Consider the following 20,707-nt stretch of genomic DNA (forward strand, 5'->3'; position numbering starts at 1 on the left):
CGGCCCCTCCCTTTCCCTACACAAAGCCCACAGCTGCAGAAAGGAAAGGGATGAAGGGAGGCCTGGTCAGGGCCAGGGAAGCAAACTTCAGTTCCTTTTGTTTCCTATCTCAAGGCCTAATTCTGTCCCGAGGAGAAGCAGTTTGGGGAGGCACTTCTATCCCGAGGGGCAGACGGCCCTTCTGGGAAGTCTGACTTGCTACCCACCTGACATCGCTTCTCCCCTGGCTCTGATCACATATCATTTCACATTACAGTTAATTGGATGCTTGTCTTGTCTTTCCCAATGGACTGTGAGTTCCTCAATCGGGAGTTGTGTTCATCCATCTTTGATTCCTCAAGGCCAAATGATGCCTGGTATACTGTGAGTAATTGCTCAATAAGGGGGTCTGTGAATTTAAATGGATTCATTGTTTTCTTTTATTTCCTTCTGATAACTTTCCAGGAGTAGGATTACTTGGTCAGAAGGCAGGGGTATTTTTGAGATCTAATTCTACTATACTGCATTTATCTGTGTACATTTCCATTTTGCCTACTAGACGGTGCCGTCCTTCAGGGCAGAGGCATCTCTTTACTCTCTGCAGCTCCTACATTATTGATCTCTTACTAAGAAACAATACATTTAAATGAATAAATGAACATCTAACATCTAAGCTCCCCTCCACCCCCAGTCTGCCATTTCAGTTAAGTGGACCATAGTGCATGTTTTGCTCAGATCAGAAACTCATGGGTTGTCCTTGATTCTTCCTTCTCCCTCACTCCTTATCCAGTCCTTCACCAAGTCCTATTCACTCGACCTTCCAAATAGCTCTGAAAGCCTTCCATTTCTATCCCCTGTTCCCCCACTCTAGTCTAAGCCACCATCTTTTCTCGCCTGGTCTGCCACAGACTAGCCTTCTATTTGCCATCCCTGCCTCCTGTCTTGCCCTTCTCCAAGCCATTCTCCTCACAGAATAGAGTGACCTTTAAAAGATAAAATTCTGGCTTCCCTGGTGGCGCAGTGGTTGAGAATCTGCCTGCTAATGCAGGGGACACGGGTTCGAGCCCTGGTCTGGGAAGATCCCACATGCCGCGGAGCAACTGGGCACGTGAGCCACAGCTACTGAGCCTGCGCGTCTGGAGCCCGTGCTCCGCAACAAGAGAGGCCGCGATAGTGAGAGGCCCGCGCACCGCGATGAAGAGTGGCCCCCGCTTGCCGCAGCTGGAGGAAGCCCTCGCACAGAAACGAAGACCCAACACAGCCAAAAAAATAAATAAATAAATAAATAATAATTTTTTTAAAAAAAAAAAAGAAGAAAAAAACGAAGGCCACCTCTTAAAAAAAAAAAAAAAAGATAAAATTCTGAGCAAATCTGAAGAGTTTCCTTTGCCCTTAGGTTAAGCTCCAAACCCCTTCCTAGCAACCCTGCCTGACGTGGCTGCTGCTGTGCTCTGAGCCTCACTTCCTCTAGTCCACGTTCCCGTTCTCCAGCCTTGATCTTGTTCCTTGAATGTTTCGTGCTCTTTCCCATTGCAAATTCATGGCACATCGTACGCTTTCTGCCTGAGAGTCTCTCCCTTCCTCCTCTGCTCCCTACCCCTTTCTCCTAGCTAAGTCCTCAGTCTGAATATCTATTCTTCAGAGAAGCCTTCCCTGACCCTTGTGCCCCCCCCACTCCTCCCTCTGACTAGGTTGCATCCCCCTGTTATATGCTCCCACACAACTCATACTTCCATATCACCCTAGAAAAGACTTGGTTAATGACCTTTCACCTACTCAGCTGTCAGCTCCGAGAAGACAGTGATGGTGACCGTCTTGTACACTGCAGTGATCCCAGTGCTCAGCAGAGTGTCCGACACAAAACAGGTGTTTAATACATGTTTTTAAATGAATGAATGAATTGCCGCTTTTACTTGTTTCCATGAATCCAGCCTGGTTCTCCTTCTAGCATTAACTTCATCTGCTTCTCACAGCAATGTCATTCATACTTGATCCCTCCCCAGATTCAATCCCCATAATGCTCTTTGCAACCTTCTCCTTCTATAAATACGAACACACCTTACAGGAACCCTTATTCAGCCCTCCGGAGGCCACTGTGGTGTGCCTGCACTACCCTAACTCCCAGCCCACAAGCCTTTTGTGCGTGTCCCAGAAACCAAGTTCCTGGAAGCAAGTTAAAAGGCAAAGTGTTTTCTTTTCCCCTTTGGCACACTCCTCCAGGTCACCGAGCTATTTCCCAAATGCAAGACTCCTCCCTGGATGTCCCTGGAAAACCTCCTCACGACTTCATCTTGAGCAAGAATATCCCCCCTGCAAAAGACCCTGGAAAATTCCACCTCTAAAAAGTGGAAAAGGTTTAGTATGCTCTGGCATCATGTTTTAAGTTCTCCAGAGCCACAGGAGGAAGGAATAGATCCTGAAAATCTTACAGAAGATTTTTACAAATAAACGTAGACAACTGTCCATCCAGGATGTCTGGAAGAAGAGAGCTGGCCCACATGAATGGTCATCACGTTTGGGACCAGGACACGAGAAGCAGGTTTTGTGCTGCTTCCGGGATTGAATGTCATTACATTCCCAGGACATGTTACTGGTTTATGGTGACTTCAGGTCAGAAATATTTAGAGTTGAGTCGGTCCTAGGGAATCTGAGCTGGATGGTTACTTCGTATCACCATAGGATCCCTGACAAGTTCACTGCAAAAAAAATCCCAGACCTGATTAGAAGGCTGTGCCCTAAAGTCCCTTTGGAAGAAACTGGTTCTTCAAAACAAACAACAGCAACAAAAAACTTTAAACTGTACCAAGAGCCCCTGGGAAAAAGAGGACCCTACTGGCTGGACCGGGCAGTGAGTCCACCTTACCATCTCATGGAGAAACACTGCGTCGGCTCTGGCCCCAGGGCTCTCCTGCAGAGCGCTGGATTCCACCTGGCCAGTCTCTCCACCCTCCTCCACCGCCTTCTCTGCATCCAGCTTCTTCTCTAATTCACGTGAATGTCGAGAGCCTAGGGAGTGTTCTGAGGTTTTCTTCTGCAGTTGGCCGCCTGGCTCCTGGGGAAGGCCTTTGCTGCATTCCAGTGCTCTCACTGCATCTGGTCCTGGCTTAATATTCTCAAGAGCTGCCTTCTTAGGTACAGATGCTGCAATGAGGATGAGAGTTATCAGTGGAAGGAGACTCCATTCAAGAGAGGCCATTCCCCCCACAGTCTTTGTCCCGGGCTAGTTCTGTGTCACATGGCTGGAGGGAATTCTCCCAGCTCACTGCTCCCTCACATTCCTTACCCTTCCCTCCTACCAATGATCTGTCCTCTGATCCCAGAGTCTCAGACTGTTGGAGATGGGAGGGACCTCGAAGATCATCTAGTCCAGTGGTTTTCTATTGGCAACCATTTGCTCCTCCCCTCTCCAGGGGACATCTGGCGATGTCTGGAGACACTTTTGGTTCTCACAACCGGGTGGTGGGGAGTGGCTACCAGCATCTAGTGGGTAGAAGCCAGGAATGCTTCTAAATATGCTACAAAGCATAAGACCGCCCCCGACAAGGATTACCAAGTCCAAAATGTCAATAGTGCTGAGGTTGAGAAAGCTGGCGCTAATCCAGTCTTTTGCCTGTTGCCTAAGGTCACAGAAACCTGTGATTTACACCAAGCTACAAAGATGTATTATGATTATGATTACAGCTTCCCGTGTGACTCTTCCCAGGGGTGATCTGCACATCAATTTGGATATATCTTTATATCTAAAGTGATTAAGCTCTGATCTTAAACATCTACCAAGACACTAGAGAGGGAGGCAGACTTCATGTTTGGCCCCTACTGCCTTGCCTGAAGAAGGTCCTATTTCACTGTATAAGGCTGTTTCCACAATGTAGGATTACAGGCTCAGTACTTAGCACAGTGCTTGTTACATAGCAGATCCTCAGTGATATTATTATTGTTTACATTGGAATTAAAGAAACTTGAGTTCAAATGCTAGTTTCTCAATGAATCTTGTAACCTTGATACAATGACATAATATATAATAATATATTACAGGGCTGTTGTGAGGATAAAGTCGATTAGAGAGGCAAAGCACTTAGTACAGTGTCAGACAGACAGCAGAAGCTCAGAAAAGTTTACTGATTGAGAATGAACTCTTCTCATTGCCACTAGTTATGCTGGTGACTTAAGGCCTCTGACCACAGTGCTGGCTTTGAAATCAGACCCAGTAGTAGCATTCTGATGTCAGAACTAATAATGCTTCAGAACTGACAAAGTGCTATTTTCCTCTGCCCATCACTTAGCAGGCTTGTTTTTTGAAATTTAACTTAATTTTTGAATATGTAAAACAACTACAGTGTTGAAAAGTTAAAATTATATAAAAAAGTGGTCTCAGAAAAGTTTTGCTTTCATCCCTGTTGCTTCCATTCTGTTCCACACCCCCACTGTCTCCTATGGACAACCATTTTTACTAGTTTCTGGTTTATTCTGCCATAGTTCATTTTTGCATATATAAGCAGATACTTGTACCATATATTTTTTATTCCCCACTTTTATTACACAAATTATAGCCTGTGATTTATACTGTTCCATGTTTTGCATTTTTTTCACTTAAGAACATATCTTGAAATCTATGCCATATTAGTAATATAAGTAGGTTAACTGTTCTTTAGGATGTGGGCTAGTTTGAGTTCCCCTCAAAGTAGAGCCTGAGCCAAGGTCCTGGCAGCAGGTCGCTTATTTGAAAGGTGGTCCCAGGAAGCAGGAGTGAGGAGGTGAGACAGTGATGGAGGAAAAAATCAATAAGTGGTTACCACAGTGAGCAACCAGAACTCAGTCCCTGGTGACCCTCTGAAGAACCACAAGGAATGTGCCCCATAGTTATTCCACCAAAGGGTGTACGGCTGGGGCATTAATCCCCTGACTCCCATCTCCTATTGGGTGAGAGCTGCCTCAGTTAACTCTCCATTTACTTCTGGGCTTTCCTGAGCAAGGGCTGGGTGAGTTCCTCCCTTCAGAAAAAGCCCCGAGGCAGAAAACCAGAAACACAAGGCAGACACTTCAGATACAATGCCTTCTGTGTGCAAAGAAACTGTCCCCCGCAGATGAACAAGAGTTTGAGGAAATGGTGCCGGGCCCACAAAACTATGGACTCCATGGGACTCAACTGTGAGTGATGCACCTTATTCAATCCATCTCCTAAAGGTAGACATTTGGATTGTTTCCTGTTTTTTGCTATTACAAATAATGCCGTGATATGCATACACATTTTGTACTTGGGCAGCTATTTATTTAGAATAAATTCTTGGAAGTGAAACTTCTGGGTAAAAGGGTAATGCGTCAGTAATTTTTTTTAAAATATTTTTTTCTCATTTTACTAAGAACTCTTAGTTGGATGTTTGCCAGTGTCTCTTTTTGTAAAGCTCAGGGTCTTCCACTCATTGACTGTGGACTCTTAAAGTGAGGAGTGGAGGAAGGGTCTGCATGACATGTGAGCTTGTTCAGATCACTCACTGTCCTGCTCAAAGCCTTCCTCACTCTGGCTCAGCCACACATCCACTCTTCCCCCACTCCCCTGCGTGACACTGAGCAGACCTGCCACCCCTGACAGGCCTTATACGCCCCCGCTCTGGTCCTCCCTGAGACTCGACTCTAACCCAGTCTTCAAGACGCTAACCTAATAACACCTCTTTTGGAGCCTCCCCAGACCACGCTCTCCTTCCCTCCACTTCCTGCAGCACTCACTGTAATAACTGGTGCGGTGCCAAGCCATCAGGTTACCATTTTCTTTTCACTTGTATGTGGTGCCCATCCCTGGCTTAAGTTCCTCAGGACAGAGGCAGCATCTATGTCTAGAAACTATCTTCTAAGGGCCTAAGAGTCCAGTACATGTGGTTGCTGGATACTTGTAAGCTATAAAAGAGTCTCTGTAGCTCAGAAGGGAAGGGCATTGTCAGGTTCCCAGCATGGGATGCTTTATGCATGAAGTGGGTGACCACAGAGACAGAGACTCCTAACGTCCCCTAGTATCCATTCTCTTCCTCATTTTGAAACAGAACCTTCCCTGCCGCTCAGGTTTCGCTAGGTACCTGGCCATCCAGCCAGCGATGCTTCTCAGCCTCCCTTGAAGGTCAGCATGGCCATGTGAGTTTTGGCAGATGGGATGGAGGTGGAAGTGATGGGTGCAACCTCTGGGTCCACCCTTCAGTGGAAGCTGCTTGGGCGCCTCCCCTGACCCCCTCCCCACAGGCAGGAATGTGGTGGTGGGGGGTTGTTGCGCTCACTTGGACCACACAGGCAGGAACAACACCCCTGGGGACGGCTGAAGGAACCTGGGACCCCAGGGCGTCTCCCTGAGCGCTTCCACCTACCTCTGATATGCAAGATAGAAATCAACTCCTATCTTGTTTGAGCCACTGTGTTTTGTTCTCTGTGTTACAGCAGCTTGGCCTGTACCTTAACTAACAGAACCTTGGGTTTATGAGGTAGGCAAAACATATTTCTGTAGGTAGACTCCTGTTTCAGATGCACTAAAATATAACTATTTAAAAGAATTCTTTTGTACATTCTTCAGCAGAAGAATGAGGCAACTCCTAATATCTCTTAGGGTAATCCTGGAGTTTGATTGATCAGGCCTCCTTAAGTTTATATGGTTACTCTGACCTCCCTCTAATAAGCATTTCTAGAAGGGGACCCAGAGAGTGTTAGTTATAGCTTGTAAGTCAGCCCTTTCAGAAGGATCCAGTTTGTGGTCCTTTCCTCCCCCGCCCCCCAACCCAAGGATGGAGGTTACCAAGACGTAGCCTTGAATCAGGTAGAAGTCAGACAATTAATTATTATGACTAATTGAATAATCCTTTTTTTTTTTCATTCAAAGTGATCAATAATCTAACTGTAACACTTTAGTTATAATGCAATACTTACTTGGTATCTCTTACTTTTTGGGTTGCACTGGAGTTTTTCCTAGTTTGGCCAAAAGTAGAAGAACGGGTTTGAGCAGAGTGACTAAAAATTTGAATCAGGTAACCTGGAAAATTGTCTTTAATTCTATTTCTTTTATCTATTGCTACCGTACAAAAGAAAGAAAAAATAATTTATTAAGGAAGGTGAAGTTCTTCATTTGGAATAATTATGGATAAAGATAAGTAACCTACGTTAACCTAACTCCATCAGAGAGAAAGGTGAGGGGCCCTCCGCTGTCGCTGAAACTTTTGGCATCTCCCTCTGGCCATTGGTCCTAGATCCACGTGGCTGCCTCCTCCAGGGTCCCTTGTTCTGCCCTGGCTGCCACTAATCACAGTCAGGGAAGCAGACTGGAGTCTCCATCAGTGTCTTTCCAAGACCAATTTGATACAGACTGGGTATTCTGAATTACAGAGAGAACGAAGGAGAGAGGGAAACAAAGTAACAGACTGTCTGCCAAAGACCCCTTGGGGCCTGGGGACCTTCTCTTTTGGAAAGGACAGCCAATCACATAAAAGCCTTTGGAAACACTTTTTTCCTCAAAGGCTGCGCTTCCTCTTCTAACCCTCACTCTGTTCCACCCACAGCAGCCCATGGAGCATTCTCCAGACAGGGCATCACTTAATTCCCCTACGTTTTTGCTCCTCTTGTGCCCCATCCTGAAGGGAAGGGGGAGGGGAAAGGGACTGATGTTTACTGAGCATCTTCTGAGGGCCACACCCTGAGCAGGCATTTCATGAATATTTTCCCATACAGACCTCATCCCAGCCCTTGAGATAGGAGCCATCCGTGCTTTGCAGAAGAGAAACAGGCTCAGAGATACCAACCAGCTGTCACACTGCCCCAAAGTGGTGAAGCTCGGATCTGAATCTGCCCAGCTGGGGTCCAAAATCTATACACTTCTCACAACAGTCAGCACCTCTCAGCCCATTATGCCCTTTTCCATCTTTCCTGCATTTGGAAGTCCTACCCATTTATGAAGGCCCAAATGTCACCACTTCTGAGAAGTGTTCCTGGAATCCTCCTGAGAGGGCTGCTTCTTTTAGATGCCACTGAAGTCCTTTCTGAACACCCCTTTCATGATACTTTGGGTACTTACGCTCTCCCTCATTCAAAAAGCCCAAAGGAGCACATATCCAGACAAAACTCTAATTCAAAAAGATACACGCACCCCTACGTTCATAGCAGCACTATTTACAATAGCCAAGACATGGAAACAACCTAAATGTCCATCAACAGATGAATGGATAAAGATGTGGTACATATATACAATGGAATACTACTCAGCCATAAAAAAACACAAAATAATGCCATTTGCAGCAACATGGAAGCAACTAGAGATTATCATACTAAGTGAAGTAAGTCAGAAAGAGAAAGACAAACACCATATGATATCACTTATATGTGGAATCTAAAATATGACACAAATGAACTTATCTACAAAACAGAAACAGACTCACAGACACAGAGAACAGACTTGGGGTTGCCAAGGCGGGGGTGGGGGGGGTTGGGGCAGGGATGGAGCGGGAGCTTAGGTTTAGTAGATGTAAGCTATGATATATAGGATGAATAACAACAAGGTCCTACTGTATAGCACAGAGAACTATATTCAATTTCCTGTGATAAGCCAAATGGAAAAGAATATAAAAAAAGAATGTGTGTGTATATATATGTGTATAACTGAATCACTTTGCTGTACAGCAGAAATGAACACAACATTGTAAATCAACTATACTTCAATTAAAAAAAAAAAAAAGCCCAAGGAGGGTGTTAGGCTACTTCCACAAGCTGACCCTGTGCTGCAGGTGGGTGCAGAGTTTCAGTTTCCCTTCCTAGTTTGTGAGCTTGCTGGGGGAAGGGATTGCTTCTTAACAATCGTTTTAACTCTACAGCCCATAGCAAACACGTGAGGGATCATGGCAGAATGCTTAAAAGCATGGATTTTTAAAAATCTGCATTAAAATCCTGGCTTTTACACTTCCTTGCTATGAGTCCTCAGGCAAGTTAATAGATTCGTCTCTAAGCAAAGGGGGATAATAGTAACTACCTATACCTCATGGAGTTGTGGTGAGAAGAAATGCAATAATACATGTAGAACACTTAGGACAGTGCCTGACACCATGATAGGTGATCAGAAAAAGGTAGCATATATTAATTTTTATTTTTGTGTATGGTGTTAGGGAGTGTTCTAATTTCATTCTATTTTACATGTTAGCTGTCCAGTTTTCCCAGCACCACTTATTGAAGAGACTGTCTTTCTCCATTGTATATTCTTGCCTCCTTTGTCATAGATTAGGTGACTATAGGTGCGTGGGTTTAGCTAATATTAATTGAAATAGAAATATTCTTAAACCACAATGAGCATTTATTGGTTTATCTCTCAGCCATCTTTTCCTCTGAGGCTCTCATTACTTCCCTTTTGTGTGGCTCACAGTTGGTTGTTGGTTCTCACTCCAGAGATGGCCCAGGGACTCTTGCTTGGCCAATCTTAGAATCCTATTAGTCTGGCAACAGTGACTGGTCCAAGGCTGGGCATGTGACCCAAGCAGGCCCAAACACAGAGATCTCCCTGTGTTTTTTTAAAAAGGAAATTGGGAGGAGGATACTCTTTCTCACCGCTAGGGCTGCTAGCCATGTTCTCTGCAGATGTGAGGTAGAAATGTGGGATGGGTGGATTGTGTCTGGAAGAGTTGAATCCCTAGTTCCAGCTCTGCATTCCATTCCGTGAGCTTTCCCTCCTGCCTTACATTTACTGAGTACTTACTGTGTATGAGACCCTGTTCTGATAGCTTTACATCTATTAACTAATTTAATATTCACAACTTAATATTAACATTATCCCTATTGTACAGATCAAGAAGCTGAAGCATGGAGTGGTTATGTTAACTTGCTGAAGATTGTACAGCAAAATGGCTGAGCCTATACTTGTACCAGGCAGTCTGGCTCCAGAGCCTGCAGTCTTAACCACTTCACTACATTGCCCTGCAAACTCTGTTTAAGTCTGGTTTTTCCTCTCTTGCAATGGAAAGAGACCCTCTCCCTTGCTTTACCTGTAGAAGTCTCAACTCCCAGTGGCTTCTCCTCTTCAGGCCAATCTCCACTCTCTGAGCCCTGGAAAGAAAACTCTTCCAGGCTGGAAAGAGACTGTAGCTCCTTTGGGGGGGTTCTGCATGGGGTGCTGTTGGTGCTGATGACGGCTGACACGCGGAGTGGCACGGACACAGCAAAGGGCTTGGAGATGTTCAGGGCCTTGCGCTGGTGACGGGGAGAGGGTTCCATCTGGAAGAGGCTGCTGGCAAAGACAGATTTGCTGGGGCCGTCGTTTGAGGTGTAGAACATGCCCAGCATCTTCGGGGCTGTTTGCTCGCTCTCGGGATCCTCGACGGGTCGGAACACCTTCAGCTGCTCAGGTGGGGCCCGGGCCTGAGCGCCCTGCAGCTGGCTTCGGTCACTGCTCACGTCAAAGCCCCCCTCGGCCCCCGCCGGCATCCCCTCCTGGCCCCACTCGCCCTCTTGCTTGCTGAGGTCACATGAGCTGCCAGTGTTAGTCGAGTGCATTTTCGCTGCTGGGATGAAAAATCCACCAGTGGTGACTGTTCGATTGAAATTTCCTTTGGTTTCTTTCCCTAGTGAAAAAGCAAACAAACGTGGTCAGCAGCCTGAGCACACATATCACTGAGCAGCCTTCCAGTAAGGGCAGGCACACAATACTTGCATATTGTAAAGGCATAGCATGATAATAAGGGCATAGCTATCCTAATAAAGACAGGTACATAACATTTGGTTGACAAGAGGAAACATCTCCTTATGTGCACAGAATCTTGTCATAATGCCCTGATAGAACCATTTTGTTGTATCATATGTATCTGTTTTAAACTTCGCAGGTAGAGCAGTTTACAAAAGAAAGACCCTGCTGAAATTGCTAAATAGAGCAGTCATCCACCAAGCATTAAATGTGGATCATGAACAAATAAAAAGAAGATGGGAGATGACAGAATGATGTTTGCTCAGGATGAAGATAAAAAGGCCAAAATAACAGAATCTTGTTTCATTTTAAAACTTTAATACTTATTGTTTTAAGTCTTCTCTGGCAGATGGACCCAAACAGGGGTTTGATTTCCCAGCAAGGAAACAAATGCTGTTCTCAGCTAGACCTTTCCGCCTTTTCCCAGGCTTCCTCCTGCTGATTCAGAGGATGAGAAACTAGAAATGTAAATTAACTAAATGTTAGAAAGCACAGTTGTGAGGAGTGAGTTCCTGACTGACTTAGAAGTGAAGGCAAAGAAGAGAAAAAATCTGTGTGGGAAATAAATAAGCTGGGAGACAACAACTGAATTGCCAGGGATCTGGAAAATAATTCCCCACTAGGCACTAAGTGCTACATCTTAGGTAACGTTAGGTTTAAAATTCTTAGGAACCACTCTGTAGGAGAAGTGTAATTATCTCCCTTAACACATGAGGAAACCAAGACTTGAGAGGTTAGATAACCTGCCCAATGCCCACGAAAGTGGTGACCTAGCTTTTGGTGGTTTTTTTTGTTTTGTTTTTTAGCTTTTGAAATATTAAATCCTGCCAAACTGGGCAAGAACTGCCCCCAAGAGGTTTCCAAACCAAGCAAATTGATGAATATAAAGGTGAGAAAATGCTAAAAGGATTGAGCCAGCTTAAAAAGATCTCATTGAATATTTTACAAGTTTAGTATTATTTTTTGAAAGCTGTTCTAAAGATTTTCTGTTTTGTTTCAGGCTGCCTCATTTATCAAAGAGCAACATAATCTTGTATTAAAGGGATTCGAAAGTCATGGTACAATCATGGGGGAGCTTAAACAGTCTGCTGCTAGGGAAGCCCTGTGTCTTGCCAGTTGTAGAAGTGCTTGTTGGCTGCTTAACAAAAACAGAGAAGCAAGGGCTACAGGCAAGTCAGCCCTTCAGGCTGGAGCTGTAAGAACTAACATGGTGAGGTGCCGCTTTGGTGATGGGTGTCACCTGGCATGCACCTGTACGTACATCTGCTGCACCCAGCAATGACCAGCTAGTGCCAGGCTGGTGCCTGTCAGTGTTTATTGACGAATGAAGGAATGAATGAATCTACCAACTCAAAATCATGACTTGACAAACACAATGAAGCTAATGCCTATGGAAACACCTAAATTCAAAACTCTTCTTTATGCCCCAGGGGGAGCCTCTTCTGCCTTAGTTTTCAGGTGTTGACCTTTTACCTGGCTCAGGATTGAATGCAAGGAGGCTGCTGTCTCCAGCTGTGGGGAGACAGGCTGGAGAAAGAGGCCTCGTGGAGTAGGGGAGGTTACTGCAAGGGCTGTGTGCGCCCCTTGAGTTCCGGAAGGTCAGGGAGGGATCTGGGCCTGGGGGATTGTGTGTGGCCATGACTGGAGATGAGCAAGGTCTGCGGTTTAGGAAGGCAAGTCTGGTGTGGGAGCGCCAGTCTCCCAGTTGTAATCCCCAGTTCCGAATCCAACTGAAAAAATCTCACCTTCCACGGGCACTGAGCACAGCGAGTCCATGCTTTTAGCTGGTCGGATAGTAGCCTTTTCCACTAAGGACAAAAGAAAAAACATCCCTGATGAATGCTTGTTCGGAGAAAGTGTTTAGAACAATAGGTCAGGCTGTAAGTACAAAAAAGAAATTTCTTTAGGAAAGTTTTTCAAGTATTTATAATTTTCCCCTTTGGAAAACATTCCCCACTCCACCTTAGATGTTCCTACTTTCTTGGTGGGACTGACCTTATAAAAATAGGGCATTTGTAGATCAAAGGTTTATTAACATTTTACAGATAAAGGTAAAGTACAATTTTGTCACATAGCTATTAGCAAATGAGGAGTCCTGAACCCGATTTTATTGTACAGAAAAGACTCAAAGATTCATCCATGGAGTAGAATCCATGGGGCTCCAGGCAACCCCTCCTATTTGACAGGCCAGAGAGCAGACTTCTTGGCTGCAGCCACATTGCTCAACACCCAGGGATTTGGTACAACAGGTGAGAGAGAGCCCAGGGGTACTCTTCTCCCTTTCTCCCGTGTGTCACCTTTCTCCACGTGCAGCTCTGCTCCTTGACGTCTGCAGCCTTGTTGCTCCCCCAATGCTCTCACCCACCAGCCTCACCCTGGAGCAGATCCCAACCACACGAACCTTTTCTGAGCCCCTGCTGTGTGCCTGGTGGACTCTATGCATCTTTGTAAGCCACCCAAGTAGGTTTTCAGAAGAGTATGGTTTAAATAAATAAAAACTTATTATCTCAGACATAGGCTTAGGCACTTTCACGAACACCATCATGTCTTTTCAGGAAGGCTTCCAGGGCAAACTTGCTAGGAGGGGAGAGAGGGCAATTTAGAAGCTGACCGGGAGCCCCAGGACTTGTGGCTTTAAGGTAACTCTGGATCCAGGCAGATCTGGCTTTGAATCTCAATTCTCCCACTTTTGGGCTGTGTGACCTCAGAGAAGCAACTTACCTTTTGGAAACTTCAGTTTTTTTGGCATGAAAAGGAGGAACCGTAGAGCTGTTGTGAGGATGAAATGAGTAGTGCATATAAAATAGGTTGCATTAATCTAGAATAGAGTAAATGCTCAAGAAGGAGTAACTATTGTTTATTGTTGTTGTTGATGTTACTCAAGATAAACTAGGGCTCAGCAACAAAGGTAAACCCAGGAGATGGTTCTAAAGGAAGCACTCAGTTTTGGCCCTGACCCAAATCGGGCCCTAACTCACACTTGCTTTGTCCCTCTTTTAAAGTTCCTTTTTTCCTTCTTGCTCCAAACCCTGCTCCTTCTGAGAGGCTCTGAATTAGCCCCTTGGCCTCCCAGGCTCAGGGCTTCTCTCTGCCTGCGTCCCACTGGGCTCTGGAAGGACACAGCAACGTTCACCCAAAGCCTTGGTGACGCCAAGATTGCCTTCCACCTCCTTACTTCCAGAGGTAAGCCAGAATTCTCATTCTTGGAAGATTGACTATTCCCACAAGTTTACAAAATGACTTCTAAAACTGCCTGGCCAGCCTCCCTTCATTCGTGTATTCTTTTTTTTTTTTTTGGCCATACCATGCGGCTTGCGGGATCTCAGTTCCCTGACCAGGGACTGAACCCAGGCCATGGCAGTGAAAGTGCCGAATCCTAACCACTAGACCACCAGGGAACTCCCCGTTCGTGTATTCTGAGACAAGATTTTGCCTTCGTTTTCCAAGAGCTGCATTTCTTGGCCTCCCTCTGGGTTTCATGTATCACCCTTCAGGGGTAGTGACCAGGGGTCACTGAGTGTCACGGAGGATGGGTAAGAGTTCTGGTTGCAGGGCCATCAGTGTTCACCTTTCCTGCTGGACCCTCTTTCTGACAACACAGCTCCTTCTGGTCCTGGTGGCCACAGTAGCTGCTTTTGGGAACAGTCTCCAAGAATTCCCTGGCTCCTTGTTTGGATAGAAACTAAGCACTCAGGACTCCTTGGCCTATGACTACACAATCGTCCTTGGTATTTTTGGGGGACTGGTTCCAGGACTGCCACGGATACCAAAATCCATGGATGCTCAAGATCCTTATGTAAATGGTGTACTGCAGTCGGCCTTCCCTATCTATAGGTCCTGCATTTGCGGATATGGAGGGCTAACTGTATTTAGATTATATTTTTCTGTCTGGGACCTTGGCCTCATGGAAATGCATCCACCAGTTTTCTTTGGGTCCTTGGGTTCCCCTCTCTTGGTTTATCTCTATGGCTTTATTTCCCTACTCAAAGGAGTTCACTTTGGAGGGTTCCCTGGAATCTTCCTGTTTGATAATATACAAATTCCAGTACACCAGTGTCTGGGAGACTCCAAAGTTTATGCATCTCCATTCAGTCAATACCCAAGTTTTTCTTATCCTTTAGTATTTCCTATTTCTGTTCCATTTTCTAAACATGGTTAAACATCCCTTCACCTGCCCCCGCACCAAAAAAAACCCCCAATACTATGTACATGGCTTCCCTGGTGGCGCAGTGGTTGAGAATCTGCCTGCCAATGCAGGGGACACGGGTTCGAGCCCTGGTCTGGGAAGATCCCACATGCCGCGGAGCAACTAGGCCCATGAGCCACAACTACTGAGCCTGCGCGTCTGGAGCCCGTGCTCCGCAACAAGAGAGGCCGCGATAGTGAAGAGGCCCGCGCACCGCGTTGAAGAGTGGCCCCCGCTTGCCGCAGCTGGAGGAAGCCCTCGCACAGAAACGAAGACCCAACACAGCCAAATAAATAGATAAATAAATAAATAATAATTTAAAAGGTGCTAATAATTAAAAAAAAAAAAAATCCCTTCACCTGCCCCTGCACCAAAAAAAACCCCCAATACTATATACATGGTGAATCAATTTTTAAAATGCTCTTAAATATGGAGTTTTAAAAAAAGATTTTAAAAATTATTTATCAATAAATATGTTAATCCACTGATTTCCTTTTTTCACACGCATATTTCAACAAATAGCAAGCCCACGTGCCATTTACAGTGACCATGCTGGTGGGTTGTGACCAGAAGGCTCCCCACTCCCTACCCCCAAGTCTTTAGCTTCTAGGGATCCAGCAACACTCTTCTGGTGAAAAGCAGCCACTCGGGCAGTAGTCAAGGTCACAGAGAGCCACTTATATTGACGCTGATGGTTCTTTAATTTCACCCCCGCATCCCATCAAAATGCAGCCAGTTTGATGAACTCTCTCTGATTAGCTTATTCATGAGATAGCAGTGGTATTCAACACCGGCTGCATATCAGAATCACCTGGGGAGCTTTTTAGAAATTACCAACACTCTGACTTCACTGCAGAACCCCTGAGGCAGAGCTGCTGTGGGTGTGGACCACACTCTATGGGTGATTCTGAGGTGCGGCCGAGCTGAGAAGCTGGCCAGGGACATCCTGTGCATTCTGTGAGTTTACCGCTGTTTGATCCAGCACCTGGGGCTTCTTCCTTTTGAAAACCACATGGGGGTGGAAATCTTCATAAGTCAAGATCAAAGAAAATCATTTAATCTATTTTTACTCGATTGTTTTGTTCTACTTTTTTTAACTTTTTGTTACTTGGGGAAACTCTTTCATTGTGTTACTGATTCTGTAACTGAAGGGCTCTCCGATGTGCTTCAGCAAATCTATTATTAGATCAGGAGTTTCCTGCCAGGTACTCCCCCTTAAATTCTCCTTTGAGAATCCTAATTTCTGATTTGTATCTGCTCTACCATACCTATAGCAACCTGCCCTCTTCACCTGGCCATCTTGCCATTTTGTGAAAGACATTTTTCCCTATATAATGAATATTATAGATGCCTACCCAGAATCCATTTCCCTTTCCCCTTCTCACAGAGCCCTGTACATCTTGGGTGCATCTCATTCCTCACACAGGGGTGTAATGCCATTCCTCATGCCAGTGATTGGTTCAGGAACCCAGGCCTAAGCCAATCAGCACAGGCCACTCCCGTAGCCATAGGGATTGACCCATGTGACTCAGTGAAGGCTACTATTGTGGGGCGGACGGAGGGGGGCAGACAGACACTTAACTGGGGTTTCTGGGAAAGAAGGGTCCCTGCCCTTAGGAGCCACCTACTAGAAATGATGTTCTTTCTCCTTCTGGATATAGTGAGAGTCAAAGGTAAAGCCTAGAACTATTGTAGCCACTTTGTGGAGGCAAAGGAAGCCAGTCTGGGGATAAAGCTGACCTACAGAGGAGGGCATAGCTGAGGAAAACACGGAGAAATGGAGACAGAGCCACTGTACTAAACCACCCCTGAAGCCTTCCGTACATCTGGGTGTCCCAATAAATTCCCTCCTTGCAGAAGCCAATTGAGTTGGATTTGTCATTACTTACAGCCTAAACCACTGTACTTGCTATACCCTGTGACATCCCTCATTACTCCAATAGGCCAATGTGACAATTTCTAACATCTGTGCTTTATGATCCTTGGAGAACAATTATCACTGGGCTTGAGGAAGGTCCTTAAAAATATTACCTCATTTTTTCCTATTGGCATTAGTTTTTCCTCCCAAATCTTTATTATTAAGAATTTCATACATTCAGAAAAGTTGAAGACCTCTAAACCTATCACCTAGGTTGACATTTTGCCACATGTCTGCTTTATCTATCTCTTTCTATCTATCTACCTACATACATATGTTTTGCTGAATCATTTGAAAGTGAGTTTCAATATTTTGACACTTCATCCTTAAATACTTAAACTTTAGCATATGTCTCCTAAGAACCATCAGCACCCTATGAGAATGTACTATTCTTCAGTATCATCTAAAATCCAATCTATTTGTCCCCCAAATTATCTTTTGTAGTCCTTTTTTTTTTCGAACTAGTATTCAATCAAGTTTGCTCATTACATTTGTACATTTACCTTTTACTACTTGCTTTCATAACAATTGCCCTCATTTTCAAAAAATCATGCTTTCAATTTATAACACTAAATGTCTTTGTGGCAAATTTCTTTGGCCTCCACTTTCTGACACAATATTCAGCCGGACTGGTTATATTCCCCATTATATAGTGGTTCCCTCAGTTCCCTCCTGCATCAATTCCTATTCACTACTCAGATATAATTCCCACAGGGCAGCATTCCTATTTAAAAATCATGACCCTGGGGCTTCCCTGGTGGCACAGTGGTTAAGAACCCGCCTGCCAATGCAGGGGACACGGGTTCGAGCCCTGGTCCGGGAAGATCCCACATGCCGTGGAGCAACTAAGCCCGTGCGCCACAACTACTGAGCCTGCGCTCTAGAGCCCATGAGCCACAACTACTGAGCCCACATGCCACAACTACTGAAGCCCACGTGCCACAACTACTGAAGCCCGTGCACCTAGAGCCAGTGCTCTGCAACAAGAGAAGCCACCTCAATGAGAAGCCTGCACAATGCAACAAAGAGTAGCCCCCGCTCGCCGCAACTAGAGAAAGCCTGCGCACAGCAACAAAGACCCAATGCAGCCAAAAATAAATAAAATAAATAAGTAATTTAAAAAATAAAAAAATAAAAATCATGACCCTCACCCTGGGGGAAAAGGGACAGATCTTCCTTACAGTAGAGTTAAATTAATAAATGTAGAAGGAATGATGGAAATGGAGAATGACCATTTGGCAAACACCACAGTAATAACTGCTGCAGGCAAGAACCACTGATGGATATTAAAATGCATGGATGAAAGTATGATGAAAAAAGGCTATTTGCATAGTCTGAGAATATCTCCCACAAGATACTTATTAATTGCAAAGGAAAAAAATAGTAACTTTACAGGGACAAACCTTGTAGATAGCATTTTAACTAAGTGCTCAAAATTGACATCAACAATAAAATGTTGACTTCATGTGCCCCCTGATATGACACATTGAGACATAACCTCAATCTAACCATGAGAAAACATCAGACAATCCCAATCTGAGGTATATTCTACAAAATAAATGGCCAAAACTCTTCCAGAGTGTCAAGGTCAGGAAGACTGAGGGACTGTCCTAGGTTGGAGGATTAAAGAGGCATGACATCTAAATGCAATGCAGGTTCCTGGACTGGATCCTGGACCAGAAAAAGGACATCAGAGGGACAACTGGCCAAATATGAATAACGTCTGTGAATTATTTAATAGTATTATATTGATATTAATTTTCTGGTTTTGATCATTGTATTACAATTATCTAATATGTTAACATTTGGGGGAGCTGTGTGAAGGGTCTACAGGTTCTCTGTGTACTATTTTTGCAAATTTTTTGTAAATCTAAAGTTATTTTAAAAAACCAAAAAGACTCTTCAGTTAATTTATAAGTTTCTCTTTCAGGGTTAGTGAGTTTGACATAATCAAACCAAAGGCTTAAGAAACAGAACTGAAAAAAATATATATATATATATCTTATAAACATAACTGCCATTGATTCTTACCTGAGAGCCTCTGTCCTCTCACAAATACACTCCCATTTCTACTCAGCTTTGATTTAGAGTCTGATCCAGAACGTCCCAGGTTAAATATTGATTTCCACTTCTTTGATTTACTGGAGAGCTTTCTTCTAAAGGAGCCAAGCCACAGGGGGTTAGTTTGGTAACTAGCTATTTCAGTGGGACTTTTAAACTAAGAAGGAATACCCCAAACATGTTCTTAGTTATGAACAGCTCTGACATATCAGGAAATCCCTCTCTAAAATCCAAGTTGAGCCTGACTCTCACCCTGTCTGGGGATGCCCATCATGACCAAGCTAGGTTTTCATGAGTCAGAGTGAAGGACCACATTCCCCAGGGGAACGGACAAAGATGTGCTATTACAGGCAGGGGAGGGGGCAAACAGAGACAGGGGTCGGTGGCAGACTCAGAGGCCTCAAGCAACCACAGCTCTGGGAATTCTGGTAAGCACTTCAGTCCTGGGTTATCAAAGATACTTATTTTTTTTACAGGAGTAAACACTAAAGACCAGAGACCTCAGTCCTGTTATGCTCCTTGCACTGCAGCCACACTGCTGGGACATCCACAGGCGAGGAGGGGGCTGGGGTAGACTTTGGTGGACCGGAAAGGGGGTGGATGAGAAAGCAACTTAGAAGAGAGCCTGGCCTGGGAGAGTTGCAGGCTGCTGGGTGTGGTCAGCGGTCACTGCAGAGAAAGGCAGAGGGTAGTCACTGTGTTTCTGGCTTTGTCTCTCATTTCTCTGATGAAGCAGGGAAAGTTGAGTGCTAGACTGGGCCAGAGGGCCTGGTGTCACCAGGGTTCATCACAGAGGCCTTGCCCGGCTCTAGCCGGCCTTGCTATCAGACTTCATAAAGTTCCAGGATGAAACCCTGCAACCTGTGGGCTCCACAGAGGACCTTTTCTCTGCAGGGTTCTCATAGAACATCGAGGTCTCAAGCGCAGCATGATTTTACAATCCATCAGAGATAGATCTGCAGTGCTTAGTGGTTTCTATTGGATCTGGCCTGATGTTTTCAAGCACTAGGTCTTGGGGTGGATTTGACATAATCACATACCTTGAGGTATGGTATGAAGGCACAGAGAAAGTGAACTTGATTGTCCTTCAGAGGTACTCTTCCTGATCCCTGAGTGGAAGTCTTATTCTCCAGGGATTTAGGGGGAGGGGCAGTGGGGATCAGTCTTTCGAGACAGAGAGAGAGAACCATCCATGCACTTCAGGAAACAGAGGGGTTTCTCGCCAGGTGAGTTCCAGGTGCCCTTCCCAGAGCACACAGTGTGACAGGTGCCCCCTACCCCTGTGCAACGTGGCAGCACTCTTTCTCCCTCCCCAGGGGGAAACAGCCTTGCCATCGTGAAGAAGACGCTGATAAGAGGTCTGAGAGGTCTGTTTTCATACCTCCTTTCACTGACCAAACAGCGAGGCGGAAACTCTCCAGTGAAAAGATTGCCTTTCGGCCCCTCCACCTGCTGTCTGCCTAGAATTTCGGACCCCTGCTTCAGTCACTGCCTCCTTTTTACAGTGGGGCATGGGGGTGTGAGAGGGATGTGTGGAGACCAGGGTTACCACAGAATACGTGAGAAGGAGAAGGGAGGGAAGATGTGAATGAGAATGGTGTTTGGTTTTGGAGGGGAGGGAGGGCTCCAACAGGTAAGAGAGGAGGGACAGAAGCCAGGATGCACGTCCCCAGGCGCCATGTTCCCAGAGCTCCCAGTCCAGAGCGGTGCTCTCTGTCAAGTTGCCCTCCGCTCATCCCTACGCCTTCCGTAGGTCCCGTGGGAGGTGCAGGGTGGGAGGAGGGGGTCAACTTTTTGTGTTTTGCAACCTTCCTTTTGAAAATGTCAAGCTTATTTTGTCTCAGCTAAGGAGTAAAGGGTTTTAGTTCTGGTTCTT

At 45.3% G+C, this 20,707-nt stretch overlaps 1 protein-coding gene across 2 annotated transcripts in view; it reads right to left on the minus strand.

Moving 5' to 3' along the window:
- Positions 1–20,707, minus strand: part of ARHGAP31 (Rho GTPase activating protein 31) — a 113,993-nt gene that overhangs the window by 4,441 nt on the left and 88,845 nt on the right. For both annotated transcript variants that reach the window (XM_057545278.1, XM_057545279.1), the window contains exons 8-11: positions 18,802–18,926; positions 12,412–12,474; positions 9,972–10,547; positions 2,843–3,120 (exon numbers count right to left, since the gene is read on the minus strand). In XM_057545278.1, coding sequence (XP_057401261.1) covers positions 2,843–3,120; positions 9,972–10,547; positions 12,412–12,474; positions 18,802–18,926 — 1,042 coding nt within the window. The remainder of the gene's footprint in view (positions 1–2,842; positions 3,121–9,971; positions 10,548–12,411; positions 12,475–18,801; positions 18,927–20,707) is intronic.

This window comes from Balaenoptera acutorostrata, chromosome 4, assembly GCF_949987535.1.
Source record: "Balaenoptera acutorostrata chromosome 4, mBalAcu1.1, whole genome shotgun sequence".
Classification (NCBI taxonomy): domain Eukaryota; kingdom Metazoa; phylum Chordata; class Mammalia; order Artiodactyla; family Balaenopteridae; genus Balaenoptera; species Balaenoptera acutorostrata.